General features: G+C 47.7%; 1 protein-coding gene across 3 annotated transcripts in view; it reads right to left on the bottom strand.

Moving 5' to 3' along the window:
- Positions 1-17,685, bottom strand: part of MDGA2 (MAM domain containing glycosylphosphatidylinositol anchor 2) — a 615,965-nt gene that overhangs the window by 256,432 nt on the left and 341,848 nt on the right. For all 3 annotated transcript variants that reach the window (XM_054027277.1, XM_054027279.1, XM_054027276.1), the window contains exon 6: positions 6,713-6,982. In XM_054027277.1, the coding sequence (XP_053883252.1) occupies positions 6,713-6,982 (270 nt within the window). The remainder of the gene's footprint in view (positions 1-6,712; positions 6,983-17,685) is intronic.

Genomic DNA, 17,685 nt, shown 5'->3' with positions numbered 1-17,685 from the left:
GCCAGAGGGCCGAGCCAGAAAGGGGAGCCACTGGGGCGTGAGAAAGTGAGAGCCCCTGCAGAAAGGGGTGCTAGACTAGCAGAGCTAATCCTCAACCGCAGCCAAAAGGAGACACTCCAGCAGTGAGTAGAGCTCCCAGTGACACATCCATTAAACTCCCTCTAGAACATCAACTTCCTGGACACCACAATCACCTTCAACAATGGAACCCTATGGACAACTATATACAAGAAACCCACAGATCCCCACACTGACCTTTACAGATCCAGTAACAGCCCCAAACACACCAAGAAATCTATTATCTACAGCCAGGCACTCCGATAACACAGAATATGCTCCAAAGAGAAAGTCTGGGATGTACACCTTAGCACACTTAAAACTGTTTTCACCAAACAAGGACTCTTCACCAGAGAAGTAGATTGCATCATGGAATGGGCCACCCAATTACCCCAAAAGAACCTGCTTCAATACAGAAATAAAATCCCCTCTGACGGCATACACCTCGTTGTCGCCTACCACCCCACACTGGAACCCACATCGGCTATCATCAAACAACTACAACCCGTACTCAACGGGGACCCAAACCTAAAAGAAATCTTTCCTGAAACCCCACTTCATGCCTTCAAACAACCCCCACAAACTCATCATCAGAAGCAGAGGTGCCAGCGGAGTGCCGAAGGCATTGGCGCCTCCAGTGCCGAAGGCATTGTCAAGGGCAGCGCCGCGGTCGGTGCCGTGGCCAATGGCATTGATGGCGGAGGTAATGGCTCAGTCTCTGGTCATGGCGGAACAAACAATGCAGGCACCACTGATGCAGGTCCCGAGTGGGATCCTGGGCGGAAAGTCTATGGGGTCCAAAAGGGCCACTGAGCTGGGTTCTACCATTGTGAGGGCCACTGAATAGGTATGAGTCCGACTCTGACTGATGTTTCAGAATAGGAGGACCAGGGCAGCGCTGCACCTCTTGACATAGAGCATCGGGAGCCTGGGGACTGACTGTGCTCCCTGGACAGCGGTGCTGGCGTCAGGGGGTGCCGAGGTGATGGGGATGGGTGTGACATCATCGCCGGCTTTCCCTTTGACTGAATGGGGTGCCGGGATGGAGCCTGTGGTGCTGGCGCATCTTCCTGCCTCAGGGACAAGAATGGCGCCATGAGTCTCAGCAGGTCCTGCACTGCCTCAAAAGCCTCTGGGGTGGATGGGAGCAGCAAGTGCTCCAAGGGGTTCAGAGCGCGCGACTGGACCACACTTGATTGCCTCACTTGGGCAGGAGTCGACGTAGCCCCACTCTGAGCCTCGGAGCCGTGGCCCGACTGAGGACCCACTGATGGCTAGTCCCTGGATCTTCCCAAGGGGGGGTCAGCCTCTTTCCGTCGTCGTCGTCGTCTTCTTCTGCGCCAGCGATTGGGAGCAGTGCCAAAGGCAGGAGTGCCCCCAAGAGACTCCATGATGGTGCCGAGCCTCCTTGGCAGTGTCTTTCTTCTCTGCCGGATTTCTCGAGGAGGGCACCAGAGCGCTCTGCGCCAAAGGAGATGTACTGGGAGCGGGATCCCCGGCACCCGGATCCGACTGAGGTTGGAGAGCTGCCTCCATGAGAAGGATATTAATCCGCTGGTCCCTCTCTTTAAGAGTTCTTGATCAGAATTCTCAACAGACCTTCAGAGGTCTTTTTGGTGACCCTCGCCCAGACACCGTAAACAGGTGTTGTGGGGGTCACTTTTAGGATTGCGCTTCACGCAGTCCTGGCAAGTCTTGAAGCCCGGGGATCACGGCATGCCTCTGTGACAAATAAGGGGGAGAAAAGCGGGGGGGGGGAACCCCCCCGTAACTAAAATGTACAAGTGTACTAACTATGCTATACTAACCACCTAGAACTAACTAACTACAGCGAAAACCGAAAGTACTGCTAAGCCGCTTACCGAAACAAGAGCAAGGAGAAGCTCCAGCTACCATCACTGGCGGTAGGAAGGAACTGAGGGGTTGGCGGGTTGGCAGGGCCCTTTATTGGGCATCATGATGGCACGACTCTAGGGGGTGCCCAGGCCAACCACACAGATGCTGCTAGGGGGGAAGTCTTCCGGCTACGGTGCACATGTGCGCGCACACACCTGATTGGAATTGACATGACCAAGCACTCAAAAAAGAACTCACTCAGGAGAGTCTATTTCTAATTCAACTTGGCCCTAATGGTCTTTCTCCCTCTCTTCTCCTCCTCTTGCGCTTCCTTCTTGTGCTCCTGTTCTACTCTGGCATGTAACAGGCTAATTAGCTCCTTAGCTCTCCCCACCCCAAGCTGATCTAGTAATTAGCCTCAGTCTGTGCCTAGTACGATGGGGTGGGACGTGTCCACTACCCTGAACCTCCAGGGTCCCTCAGCCATAGGCCAGAGTTTCTTATCCCTATGGATATGATCAGGCTGCAAGAGCTTCCAGTGGGGCTTCACCAATTTCTTCTTGACCAGTGAACAGGCTGAGGCAGTGCCTGCTAGACCTCTTTGACACCTCGTCCCCACCGTCACAGAAACAGGAGTTCATTTATTTTTCCTTCCATGCCCAAGAGGCTCTGCCCAACCACAGTACTCTGCAAACCCACATCCCATCTAGGGGCAGTCTCTTTTTATATGTACTTGGTGCCCCCACTCATAACAGACAATACGCCGAGTCCCAGCCAGATTCCCCCTAGGTTCTTCCCTCTTCTCTGCGACCTTTCCAGCCAGGGGTTCTCCAACCATTCTCACCCGGACTGGTCCCTGGAATTGTCAACCCTCTTTCCTGGGGATGTCTGCCTCTACCAATTCTTCTGTGAGTTTGACCACAGCATCTGGGATGACCAGCTAATGCGTCCTGACCCATACCTGGGTGTTCTCCTGAAGGAACTGTTCTAAAATTACTGCATCCATGATCTCACCCAATGAGAGTGTCTGGCCTCAACCAGCAAGTGACCCAGTCCATCTGTTTCTGGGCAAACGCCCAGGGCCATAACATCTAACAGCCCAAAACTTTTGTGGCTACTTTTCAGTGGATAATCCCCCACCCCTGCTCTAGGAAGGCTGCCTTAACCACATCATAGTCCAGTGCTCGCTCGTCACTTAGAGCCACGTAGGCTGCCTGAGCTTCCCCTGACAAGTAGGGTGTGAGCCGTAGGGCCGAGGTTCCCTTCTCTCAGCCTTCAGCTACAGCTACTCTTTCAACTGTGACTAAGAATGAGTCGTGTAATCTGCAGAGCCCAGGTCCCGGAGGCCCTACTGCCTGTGCCCGGCTGCCATTCCCCACTGCAGGTCTCACTGCACCTTGGGGTAGCTGCTGCTGTACGAAGGCTTGCTCTCTAATAAAAGACTGTTTCTCCAGGTGGTGGGACTACTGGGAGCCCTGCAGAGTCTTCTTCATCTCCTCCTGTTCTACGAGCCATTGCAGGGTCTCCTCCATTGTCCAGACAGCCAGACCTCTGCATCAGCCCCCCACCATTCCGTTATCCATGAGCACGGATAAGGCAATGCCTGGATAAGCCCCCACTTGTGACAGGGTGCAGCCCTCCACTCCTGTCCTCTCACATATGGCTCTGACACCGCCAGTTTGTAACCACCACGGTGTACTCTGTGTGTTTTAACAACCCCACCACCCTCCTACCATCCTGTGCGGCAATTCGATTCACTATGTCTTACAATCTTAAGAGAAGAAAGACATCTGTTCATGCAGAGATTCCCCCTTTACGTTGGGCCTGCCGGCATTTCTCTCTCCTCCTCCCCTTGCACTTCCTTACTGCACTCCTTTTCTACTCTTGCAGTCAACAGACTAATTAAATCCTTAGCACCCCTCCCCCCACCCCACAGCCCTAGCTGATCTAGTAATTTGGCCACTGCTTCCCTCACCCAGGTCCTCTTGCATTCTCCCCACCTCTCGTGCTGCCATACAGCGAATGGCCTTGATCAACCACCTAGGTTAGAGGTGGAAAGGCAGGAAAGGCTACAAGCAACAGCAGAAGTTGGCCCATTCCAAGGAACGGTGGCCACAGCTGCACCCTCTAGCGCTCCATGTCCCTGGGAACTCCCACCAAGTTGCTGTGCCCATACAGCCCCCATTGAGGAGTACGGCTTGCAGCTACGAGGGCAACCCTTTGTGCTCTTCATCTATGTGCCTTGAGGGGGGCTGTGCCTTATCTGTCATTTGCTGGGGTGCTGGTGATTTCTTCCCCACTCCTGACTGAGTTAGGAATGAACTGGGCCAGGCGGCTTTTTAGAAAAGGAAAACCCATGTCCGTTTTTAATGAGATTTTCCCAGGCATGGGCTCCCATCAATAAAAATGCACGAGCAGAGTATTATTATCTTATGACTCAAGACATTTGTTTCTGTGGGGAACCAGGGACTCTTGTTCTAGGCCACTAGTGTTGCTTTTTGGGTCAATGAAAATATCGAGATTTCTTTCCTTCCCTTTTGCTTATTCCAAACGTGCGTTCCAGGCACATCCTCATCGCCCAGTCTTATTACAGGCGTAAATCACAGCGAATGAATGTGGCTGCTGGATTCTGGAAATAACACAGCATTTTTGCTTCCCACCAATAAAAGCTTTAAGCCGAATGTCAAAAGATTCCCGTGGAACTATTCTACAACTAATGCCATTGCAATAGCCTGACAAGCTCCTACAGATGCTTGGTGCTATGCTCTCTGCCGGACCTCCCTAACAAAATATACTACTTCATCGGCCTGTTGGAACGTATAACATGCCAGGCACTAAGGAGCAAACTGAGGCCATGCTCTCATGAAATAATCACACCATTGCTCCTTACTCAGCAGTTTCTCCCGAGTATGATGAATCACAAGTTATTACTAAAAGCACCCAGTGTGTGGGAGTTTATGTTTCATACCATTGGCAGCTTAGATTATAGAAAATTAGTTTCAACTGAACTATTTGGTTCAGGTAGATTAATCCACCTACCGGCCAATAGGAATCTTCCTTCAAACTAATCAGCCATATCTCTGTGGTTAGCCCAGGCTCACGCTGAAAGCCAACACGACTAGGCAGATTTAGTTTTCTCCTGGGAGTAATTATTGGGCACATATTCTTCATTGTCCCCTTATCTGGATTAAATTATAGGTACCATGGACTCAGGCCCGTTGTAATAACTGGGCTACAAATTTACCCCAATTGTAAAGTCGCCTTTAAAAAGTAAGTGTCAATTCATAAAACGTCATAGTAACCTAGAACATCAAATATTAATAAAAAAGTTATAACCCCTCAATCTAAATTCATCCAAATAAAAAGAGCTACTAAAATAACACAAAAACGGTGGTAAAATTGTGCCTAGCAATCCAAAAAAGTGGCAAATTAAAAATCAGTAAATGAAAACTGGTGTGTCAAAAACTAAGCCTAAGTAATAACAAAATAATGAGGGGATTAGCTATTTCGCCTCTCGCTCCTGTGGTGCACCCTAAATGAAAGAGATTTTAGGGAGAAAAACCGCTTAGCTACAAAAGCAAACAGTATGTTTGCCAGAGCACTAAGCAAGCTAAAGTTTCTATAGACCAAACCGCAAACCTTGTGTGACGCTGTTTAATATTAGCCAGTAACTAAGTTATAGAAACACTGTAGCCCATTTATTCCAATACAACAGGCCCCAGCACTTGCAGACGTGATCACATCAGAATATCAGCTTTCAGGTAACCCCCCAAGGTAGTAAGCGTCCCACCCTCGTGGGCATGAAGAAAAGAATGAACATGTGACCCTGGTGACATCTGCAGAAAGCCTGAAGCAACAGACTAGCGGGTGACTACCCCAATGATCTCAGGGGGGTGTCAATGCCAAGAACTGCTCTCTTGGGGGCTACTGCCAACACCATCCCAGTGTGGCTGGAGAAAAATGCAGAAGGTCCAGCCAACCTGCCCACAGATAGCATCCAACAGGACTGGAGGCCTCTGGCTGCTTGTCCTCCCTTTCCAAGGGGGCAGAAAAGTGGGGCCCCAGCTGCTATCCCTTGGCAGGCCCACAGGGCTGGACTACAGAGCCCCCCATGCCATGGTGTGCCTAAAGCCCCATTGAAACGGCATTGATCCAGTACTGATTTATTCCGTATGTTGCAACAGAGGGTCCTGTGGCACCTTTGAGACTAACAGAAGTATAGGGAGCATAAGCTTTCGTGGGTAAGAACCTCACTTCTTCAGATGCAAGTAATGGAAATCTCCAGAGGCAGGTATAAATCAGTGTGGAGATAACGAGGTTAGTTCAGTCACGGAGGGTGAGGTGCTCTGCTAGCAGTTGAGGTGTGAACACCAAGGGAGGAGAAACTGCTTCTGTAGTTGGATAGCCATTCACAGTCTTTGTTTGGCTATCCAACTACAGAAGCACTTTCTCCTCCCTTGGTGTTCACACCTCAACTGTTGGCAGAGCACCTCACCCTCCCTGATTGAACTAACCTCGTTATCTCCACACTGATATATACCTGCCTCTGGAGATTTCCATTACTTGCATCTGAAGAAGTGAGGTTCTTACCCACGAAAGCTTATGGTCCCTATACTTCTGTTAGTCTCAAAGGTGCCACAGGACCCTCTGTTGCTTTTTACAGATTCAGACTAACACGGCTACCCCTCTGATTCCGTATGTTGTTATAATTGGCCAACACCATGCTTGGCACAGTAGGACACAAATTTACAGGCAGCCCCCCTGCCAAAGAGGAATGAAGGAGAGATAGCCCTCAAAGGAGCATCTGAGCCCAACTTACCTCTTACAATGATGTTGGTGGACTTTTTTGCAGGGTTCCCCACGTTATTATTTGCGATGCAACTGTACGTGCCGGCGTCATCCGAAGTGATGGCCGGTATCGTCAAGGTCCCGCCGTTCAGCACGGTTTTTTCAGGCAGGGCTCCAATGGATCTCACCCAGCTAAGCGTGGGTGCCGGCTCGCCTCCCGTTGTCACACAGACCAAGGTGATGGCCTCGCCGGGGTTCACCACTATGGGGTCGTCCACCAGGAGCTTAATTGACGGAGACGCTGGAAAAGATGTTTAAGAGACATGTTGTTCGGAGGCTGACAGTGTGATTTCTGTATCTGACACACCACACCAGCTGAGGCCAGCAGAGCTGCTCTATATAAACCAGAGGGGCTGCTGGCCGGCTGCTCTCTGAGAGCATGTCTACATAGCTGCCAGAGGTGTGACTGCAGCACAGGTAGACACACCCTTTGATCTAACTAGCTTGAATAGCAATCGCCAGGAAGCTGCATCAGCATGGGCTGTACAAGCCCACCTGGAACCCTGGTATGTTCACAAGGGGCTTCAGCACGATTGTTATTCAAGCTAGCTAGGTGGGACCTAGCTCAGGTGCACCTACACCTGTGATTGCAGAGCAGACACACCCTGAGAGGGGGCCTCGATTTTGGAACTTACTGCCCACTTAGGTGCAGATTTGGGAATGCTGCAAACCCACCAGAGTCGCTGTGGAGGGCAGGGGTCGAGGCAGACCTACTTACAGGCAGCCCAGTGTCTATGGTTTCTTTTGCAAGGATTAATTTCAGAGAGAGATGCCCAGAGCACTGGATCTTAAATACGGAGCCTATGTCTAGAAACGCTCCAGCGGCACAGGGATCCTTCCATCACTGGAATGAGTCCACCTCCCAGAGAGGCGGTAGCTAAGTTGACAGAAGAATTCTTAGCACTGTCTACACTGGGGCCTAGGTTGACTTAACTATGTCTGTTACAGGGGGCGAACTTTTCACACCCCTCAGTGACATAGCCTCGCTTTCCAGTGTAGGCCAGCGCTGAGGGGAATTCGTTAATAGCATTCCTGTTATTCAACCCAGAAAGCGCAGCCTTCTCCATTCTCCAACTCCTGCCAGCGAACAGCACCCTTCCTCTACAAGACACCCGCTGAAACCCCGGGCCCGCCATGTCTGAATCTGCGCTGGCAGTTATTTAACAAACAACAAAACGTTTCATGCTGGGCAAGACCATCACTTGATGCATCTGCACAGGGGAGCAAAGGGGCACACGGCATCCCCTTACTCTCCTGAACGGCTACACGGCCCGCAGCTCACAGCACATGGAGGAGAGCAGGGCCGCTGACCCCCTTCTGGAACAGGTGGGTGGGGAGAGGCTGGTGCAAGGAGCAGGCACATGGGTGAAGTCATGTGCTCACCCGCTCCAGCAGTACAGAGTAGAAGCAGATTCCCCTGCTTCTGGAGCAGAGCCGTCACAGGTCAGCCCCTGATCTGCTCTGGGGCAACGCAGCTGTGCCTGCTCAGGGCTGTGCCAACGGGCGCAGTCTCGCCCACAGAAGTGCCGCACTGATTTCTAAACCCCTCTTACTGGGTTACGAAGGATAATTCTGTCAAACAATGGCACTATACAGGAGGAATCCTGTGCAAAATGCTTGGAAAGCAACATCTTGCTCAGATCCTCAGTATCACAAGCTACTAGCTACGAAAGAAGAGGGCTTTTTATTCTGAGCTGGAGAAATTAACTACATAAATATTAAAGGAACATCATAATTGGGCTTGGCAGAATTGGATTTTTATTTTTTTAAATAATTTTGACAGATATCAATTTATTTTTAAGCTTTTTTTTTCCAATTTAAATTTTCACTGTGCAACATTATGGGTTTTCCTATTTTTTTCTCTTTTTATCAATTTACATTTTCACAGTTGTAGGAACTCCTGGGAGGGCCAGACAATAATTATTGAAGGGCAGCAGATGTTGAGATTCAAAAAATAGGAAGTTTTATCCCCATTAAAGCACAAACTGTCAACATCACATGTCAAAATCTACAAAGACAATATCCTTAAATCAAACTTTAAGTTCTTAAGCATCATTTTTCCTTACTTTGCCTAACTGCATATTTAGATGGTTAGAAATGGAAATATTTTTGTTGGTTTGCATGTGAACAGTGAAATCAAGGTTTACCGACATTTTCCCTATTAAAATCTAATCCTTCCAGGGCAGTATTATAGGCAGCACAAGCAGCAGCATCTCCAACCCCAATCATGGACCCCACTGTGCTAGGCACTATACAAAGATGGTACCTCTCCCAAAGCGCTTCAAATCTAAGACAAGTGACAAAAGTGGCTGTAGCCAGAGGGGAAAGTACAAGAAACAATGAGACAAGATTGTCTAAACAGACCAGACAGACACAGGGTGAGGAAGGGGTAGGACACACAGGCAGCATGAAGAATGTGATGGTGGGAATGTGGTGTTAATTCCACAATTTGGGGCGGTCGGGGGGTTATTTTGGAAGGGATCAGCTAAAAGGGGCACCAGTCCCTGCTTTGGCTGTTGCCGCGCCTACCAGGTGGAGTCTCTAGATGGCTCCTTTCTGCAGTCTCCTGAGTTCAGGTTGCCCAACACTTTCCATTATAAGACCCTGTTTTCAGTTGATTACAACTTTCCCAAATTATCAAGGGCTGACTAAAGCTAAGGGTGGTTATTGGAGCTTATCCGAGGGTGGAGAGTGTCACGGAGATGGAGGGCCTGTTGAGGGAGGGAGTGGTGATGCCTATGGGAAGAAGAGACACTGGAGACAAGCGCAGGGAGTAGATAACAGAAGGGGAAGCCACATGGTTGAGTGGGCAGGGGATGGGCAGCTGCCAGCAGAGGGAGGTGAGAATGCAGAGATGCATGGTGTGTGGGGAAGAGTGAGGCTGGGCAGCGGGACCTGTATGCAGGTTCAGGGGAGAGCAGGAGATGAGGAACAAAGGGGGTTACTAGCCAGTTGGGACGTCCATAGACTGCCAAGCATTCAGGTCCTGCTGTGTCAGGAGACATCCATGTACATACATGAGAATCACAAGCCCTGACTCTGTACCTCTTCTACTCCCGTCACTGCTGGTCTTATGTTTTGGGGGCAGAAGCGAGAATCGGAGTGGGCACCTCCCAATCCACAATGCTGGGCACAGCTTTTCAGGCAGGTACCTCCATGCAGCGCCCTGCTAGAATTCATCCCTGGAGCTGGAAGTGCACCAGTTGGCTGTCAGTCAATATTGGTGTGGCTTGACCACTGCCATTCTCCTTTACGTGCCAAGGCGAACGTTAGCTCCAGAAGGACCCGTGCAAAGAACTGCCTCTGCCCTACTCTCTCTACACATCAGCCGCAGACCGGGAACAGCAGCACCGCAGCTGATGCTTCACGACTTAGAACACAAGATGAAAGCTTCGACAACGTCAACCCAAACGACTGCTGCTGTTACCATAATGGCTCATCATCCCTTAGATGAAAGGAGACCCCTGCCTGTGCTTCAGACAGAGAGACAGAGAGTGACTGATGGGACAAAAATGCTGTGATACGACCCTTTCATCCCGGCATTCAAAATAACACGTACATGGAAATCCTGATTTGAAGACGGTGATTGGCTTCTGCTCACACTACACGGCAGACTCAGCTAGAATATATTCCACTCAGATCCAGAAGCTTGTTCGAATACTAGCTTCAAAGGCCTGCTTTACAGTCAAGACAGCCAAGAAACTCGGAGGTCGTGCTAAAGGTCTAGCCTTCATTGAGACCCTGGAGCACCCCTGGGTCAAATTCTGCTTTGTGATGTAAATGGGGGGATGAACGCAAAGCAACAATGACATCAACAGGCCACTCCAGTGCTCTCCGTGTCTGTCGGACTCCAACGCTACCTAGCACTGTATGGTAACGCAGTGGTGAATCAACACCTGCAACTGAATGGAGTTACGCTAGCTCTACGGTGGAGCAATGGAGGGCATAATTTGGTCTATTATACAGTATGTTGGATATAACCCCACCGCAGAGCTGCCAGGTTCTGGCCTGGGGATAAGCTGATTAGCAACGGTGCTCGGGGGGATATGGAATTACCTTCCCCACCTTCCAAACCTGCCCATCTCCTGCTATTCCTGCATTACTGCTGGCAGCATGAGGCTTGCCATACCCTCAGGGAGCACAACCTGCTCCTCTCACTCAGTCAGTCCAGTCAGCAGCAATCCACACACCGCCGGACACACCCGGCCAAGAATGGGAGAGGGGTTCTCATCACGGGAGCGAGCGCTCTTCATGTGTCAGGGTGAAAAGCAGGGAGTGCCTGCCCCTGGTCTGTGCTCTGCTTGTCCGCTTCGAGAGAGAGAGATGGACTTGCGGGGAATTACTGGGGGCACGGAGGGCTCCCCAGAGAATGGAGGCAGGCAGAGGAAAAGCTCTCAGTGCTAGACACCGACAGCGAGGAGAGTGGAAGCAAGCCTGGTTTCTAGAGACACCCTGGACGTGTCAGAGAGGGCTGAGAACACAGCTTCACCCTGAACTCGGAGTTTTGGCTTGTGCAATTTAATTTCCATTGATTTCTTTTTTAATGTAACGTGAAAAAAGAGCTGCCAAGCTAACCAACTGTACACCCGTCACATGCTCTGGGGCTTCAGTGACCCTTCTCCACTGGAGACAGAAAGGGAAAGGCCCTCTTACTTCTCCTACAGTGCCCCTCCATTTGTCAGTCAAAGGAGCACCAGAGGAGGGGGCACGTCTTGCTAAGTGTTGAGTGCCTTTGCGCTCAGCCCCTCACAGGACTAAAGCCCCATCCCGTTACTCTTGTCCATGAGTTGGACACGCAATGCTTTGAAGTAGGGAGGAGAATGATTTCGTGGTGAAGGCACTAGACTGGGTCTCAGGAGATCTGGGTCAATTCCAATTCTTAGGCAGGTCACTCAGGGCCAACTTTCCCAAGGGTTTTGATGAAGATAGGCACCAGTGGGGTTTTCAAAAAGCCAAAGTGCCAAACTCTAATTGATTTCATTGCTTTTGAAAATCCCACTGGGCACCTACCTGCAACTTTGGGCTTCTAAAAACATGTGAAAATCTACCCTTTATTCTCTCAGTGCCTCAGCCCCTCAGTAGGGGATAGTACTACTTTAATGGTCTGCCTTATCTATTTAGATTTTCAACTCTCTGGGGCAGAGACTGTCTCTGACTACACACATTGTGTGATTGGACTGTGGAACTCATTGCCACTGGAAGGTGCTGAGGCCAAGAACTCAGCAAGGTTATCAGATGGATTGGCCATTCACATGACTGACAAGAATATCCAGCGTTATTAGAAGTAATGATGGCAAAAATGATATGGAAGGGATATTAAACCTCAAGTTCCCAGGCTTCAACTAATTGAGACCGAGACCTAACATGGGGGACCGATTATCCTACATCATCTTACTGCAGGGCTCTTGCACCTTCCTCGGAAACAGCTGGTACTGGTCCTATCAGAGACAGACCTTAAGTCTGATGGTAATTCCCATGTTCCTATATCCTATGCATCTGTACAGCGCCTAGCACAACGGGGTGCTTATCTCAGCTAGGACCTCTAATACAGCTGCAAAACAAACAGTAATATTGGTTTATGGAGAGAAAACAGCATAAGGATTACCTCCATTTGGCATCAGCAGCAAAAAACCTCTCTGAAAGGTTGACTATTACTTTCCATTTGAAATAATAAATACAATTTACAATATTATTCTCAGCTACATTATGTATCAGCATTCAAACATTAGACTTTCAAAAAACATGTTTTCAAGCTTAAAGTAATTACATGCTCATCACAGAAGAGAACTTGAACAAGGTCCCAGTCGGGAATGTCATCTGAAAAGAAGCATATTCCAGTGACAGCAAGCAGCTAATACATTCCTCTACTGTAGGTTTTATGACTTATGTTATGAAAAGATGTTTTCCCAGCGTACACCATTTGGACCGCGTCAATGTTTACATAGGTTTCTTTTCACCTGAAAGGCACTTTAAAAATCCAAGCACTTTGAGGTCTAAAGAACATAGCAGGCAGTTGAACAATTAAAAGCAAAGACACATGAAAACACTACCCCAAGTTATGTCTGCCAGTCAAGTTTGCACTTTCATCCAAAGGTCCGTTACTATGATAGTTATTTAAGGCTGTCAAAAAATCCCACTGGAAATTTCATATTCAAAGAAAATACAGGGAAATCAAATGTAAAAAAAATATTGCTCATTATAGTTCCACATTTAACATGCTCCATAGAATCAGAGAAGATTAGGGTTGGAAGGGACCTCAGGAGGTCATCTAGTCCAACCCCCTGCTCAAAGCAGGGCCAACCCCAACTAAATCATCCCAGCCAGGGCTTTGTCAATCCGGGCCTTAAAAACCTCTAAGGAAGGAGACTCCACCACCTCCCTGGGCAACCCATTCCAGTGCTTCACCACCCTCCTAGTGAAAAAATGTTTCCTAATATCCAACCTAGACCTCCCCCACTGCAACTTGAGACCATTGCACCTTGTTCTGTCATCTGCTACCACTGAGAACAGCCGAGCTCCATCCTCTTTGGAACCCCCCTTTGGTAGTTAATAAATGGAGATATCCCATCTCCTAGAACTGGAAGGGACCTTGATAGGTCATTGAGTCCAGCCCCCTGCCTTCACTAACAGGACCAAGTACTGATTTTGCCCTAGATCCCTAAGTGACCCCCTCAAGAATTGAACTCACAGGTCAATGCTCAAATCACTGAGCTATCCCTCCCCCCTTTGAAGGCTGCTATCAAATCCCCCCTCACTCTTCTCTTCTGCAAACTAAATAACCCCAGTTCCCTCAGCCTCTCCACTCCAGGTTAAAGTCCGTCGCAGAATTTCACGTTATAAACCCTGATTCTAAAACAGTTTAGTTTAAACTAGAGATCAGCTAAGCGTTTGGGTCAAATATCCCCAACCTGTGCTCAAACCCTCACTCAAAACTCAAAGGGAACAATTTCTGAAGAGTCTCAGAACAGGTTTGCTTATTGTGGTTTCTTCACTGTTTTCCATTTTGATCTGTCTATGCGCCTGGTTTGCCTTCTCTCTGGGCCATTCGCTATTTTACATGCAACTCTGCCATCCCCCCTCTTATTCATCTCCTTTCTAGACGAAACAGTCCGAATTTATTCAGTCCCTCCACTTCTGTGAAACTACACCAGTTGGCAGCCGCTGAGGGTCTAACTCAAAAAACCTGATTCATGCATTCACACGCATGAACACCCCCCCCCCCCACACACACACACAAGGGTTTATTTTTCTTGTTTAGAATTCAAGAGTATTGGACACAACGATTTAAAAATATTGAGGAACTCTACTAACTAAAATGTGATGCCCCCTTGAAAAAAGTTCTGCCCAGGATCTGCACTCATGCTAAACCCCTACAGTGCTGCAGTAGACAGAGGCAATGCATATTAAAAACATTTTTGAAAGGTTTCCAATGGAATGTCGCTGGCCAACATGGAGCCAGCCAGCAAGCCTCCACAGCTGCTTTCAACGCTTTGCTTTGGTTTAGGATTGTTTAGATAAAGATCTAGATCTGAATGTCAGCCTGAAAGGCATAATATCAGCATGAAATACTCAGTGAAGTAGCAAGTGCTTGTTACATTTCTGAGCTCCAGACTTCATTTCCAGTACAGGCAGAACTTTCACCGGAGTGACGATCTGCCCTCTGGCAGCTTTTTAAAAAAGTCTTTAATACTATCAACATTGCTGATGATAAGGATTAATAATTACAAAACAGGAAACAGCAAAAATAAAAACGTTGGTACATATTTGCATAACTGAGTGCCTAAAAAAAGGTTCTTGGAACCATATTTAATAACCTCAAGTAGCTCAACTTTCAGAAGTGCTGAGAACCTACAGATTTATTAACTTTCCTGGGATTTGTGGACACCTAGCTCTTCTGAAAATCAGCCCCCTTTTTATTTACGGGAACTAAATATGAATGTAGAAGCCTAACTTTAGGCAGCCACATTTTTAAAATATGATACATTTTGTAAAACTAAAGATCCTAGCTTTGAAAGTTGGCAACACATTTTGCAAGGGGAAGTTTATGAGGATGGAATTAGGAACTCCGCTAAGACAGAACACAATACTAGGTTGGTCAAAGCACATCGAAGAATTTAAAAAGGAGTGTTACTAAACAGGGACAACTGGAAGTTTAAATAAGTGCAACAATGTTTGAGCAGCAAATTATCCACTGCTGCTGTACAAATGGAGATGAATGAAAGGTTGGCTCTGCAAAATACATCCATCCATATCTACTAATAAAAAGGTGTACATCACGCAGTGGGCTTGATTAACTAACTGGGCCAACAGGTGCCAACGGGGGCAGCAGATCCAGCATTCAGTCATTAATTTATGATTATTCATATTATAAGACATTTACCTATCACCCTCTATTTACTGCGTGCTTTCTGCCCCTATGTGCTATCCCTGCCCCTTATCAGCTAAACTGAATTGGCAGGGGACCATACATAGATACAGGGCCGGCTCCAGCATTTCTGCCCCCCCTATCAAAAAAAAAAAAAAAAAGCCGCGATCGGCAGCGGCAGTTCAGCGGCAGGTCCTCCTCTCCTAGAGGGAGTGAGGGACCTGCCGCCCCCGAATTGCCGCAGGTGCCGCCCCTCTCCCTTGGCCGCCCCAAGCACCTGCTTGTTAAGCTGGTGCCTGGAGACGGCCCTGCATAGATAGAATGGAAGCATATTCTGATCAGTGACCCGGTGCTGATATTCTCTGAACCTAAGAGGAAAACTAGGTCTCTACTGATGCCTGTGATGATGATTGCCTTAGATAGATATTGCTTTAGAGGGTAAAGGTGCTTCTCTTTCTAGATCACATGCTGCTAGATCAATGACACCTGAATCAAAAGTATGTTCATAAAAGCATAAAAATGGCCACACTGGGTCAGACCAATGGTCCTTCTAGCCCAGTATCCTGTCTTCAGACAGGGACCAGTGCCAGACACTTCGAGGGAATGAATAGCACAGGGCAATTTTCAAGTGACCCATCATCTGTTGTCCAGTCCCTGCTTCTGGCAGTCAGAGATTTAGGGACACCCAGAGCATGGGGTTACATCCCTGATCATCTTGGCTAATAGCCATTGATGAACCTATTCTCCAGGAACCTATGTAATCATTTTTAAACCCATTTATACTTTTGGTCTTTACAGTATCCCTGGCAACAAGTTCCACAGGTTGACTATGCGTTGTGTGAAGAAATGCTTCCTTTTGTTTGTTTTAAACCTGCCGCCTATTCATTTCATTGCCCTTCTTTGTACCTTTTCCAATTCTGACATCTCTTTTTTGAGATAGGGTGACCAGTGCTGGACACAGCATTCAAGGTGTTTGTGGATTTCTATAGTGGCATTATAATATTTTCTGTCGTAGTATCTATCCCTTTCCTAATGATTCCCAACATTCTGTTCGCTTTTTTGACAGCCGCTCCACATTGAGCGGATGTTTTCAGAGAGCTATCCATGATGACTCTGAGATCTCTTTCATTAGTAATAACAGCTAATTTAGACCCCATCGTTTTGTATGTACAGTTGGGATTATGTTTTCTAATGTGCATTGCTTTGCATTTATCAACATTGAATTTCATCTGCCATTTTGTTGCCCTGTCACCCAGTTTTGTGAAATCCTTTTGTAACTCTTCACAGTCTACTTGGGATCTAACTAAATTGAGTGATTTTGTAGCACCTGCAAACTTTGCCACCTCACCTTTACCACTTTTTCCTGGTCATTTATGAATATGTGGAACATTATTGGCCACAGTACAGATCCCTAGGGTTATTTAACGCTCTCAATTGTGAAAACAGTCCATTTATTCCTACCCTTTGTTTCCTGTCTTTTAACTAGTTAGTGATCCCTGAGAGGACCCTCCCTCCTATCTCAGGACTGCTTACTTAAGAGCCTTTGGTGAGGGACCTGGTCAAAGGCTTTCTGACAGTCCAAGTACATTATATCCACTGGATCCCCCTTGTCGGTGTTTGCTGACCCCCTCAAAGGATTCTAATCAATTGGTAAGGCGTGATTTCCCTTTACAAAAGCCACATTCACTCTTTCCCAACATACCATGTTCATCTGTGTGTCTGATAATTCTGTTCTTTATTATAGTTTCCAGCAATTTGCCTGGTACTGAAATCAGGCTGTAATAGAGGATTGACACTGGAGCTTTCTTTAAAAAAATCAGTGTTACATTAGCTATCCACCAGTTATCTGGTCCAGAGGCTGATTTAAGGGATAGATTACATATCATAGCTAGTAGTTCTGCAATTTCATACTTGAGTTCCCTCAACTTCTGGGTGAATACCAACTTGTTCTGGTGACTTATTTCTGTTGAATTTACCAATTTACCAAAACCACCTCCTCTATTGACACCTCCATCTGGGACAGTTCCTCAGATCTGTCACCTAAAAAGAATGGCTCGGGTGTGGGAATCTCCCCAACATCCTCTGCAGTGAAGGCCAATGCAAAGAATTAATTTAACTTCTGCATGATGGCCTTGTTTTTCTTGAGTGCTCCTTTAACACCTCAATTGTCCAGAGGCCCCACTGATTTTTGGCAGCCTTCCTGCTTCTGATATACTTCAAAAAATTGCTGTTCGTTTTTGTGTCTTCTGCTAGTTTTTTAAATTCTTTTTGTCGTGCCTAATTATACGTTTACACTTGATTTGCCAGAGTCTATGTTCCTTTCCACTATCCTCAGTAGGATTTGACTTTCAATTTTAAAAATATGCCCTTTTGTCTCTGTTTGCATTTTGGTCCTCTTACTGCCCCAAAGAGATACAGTTATGGGCCAAATTTTCAAGTAGGTTTGCACCTAAGCTTGTGTGCACTTCATCACACTCCCAAAGGGTGTGCAAATGCCCTGACAGAGGGGAACCAGGGGTTGCATATGCACAAGGATGTGCAATTCTGACATGCACACCTTGGGCTGGAGGATGGGTTAC

Source organism: Malaclemys terrapin, chromosome 4, assembly GCF_027887155.1.
Source record: "Malaclemys terrapin pileata isolate rMalTer1 chromosome 4, rMalTer1.hap1, whole genome shotgun sequence".
In the NCBI taxonomy this organism is placed as follows: Eukaryota; Metazoa; Chordata; order Testudines; family Emydidae; genus Malaclemys; species Malaclemys terrapin.
Note: the sequence above shows the minus strand (reverse complement) of the source record. Positions and strands in the feature narration are given on the sequence as shown.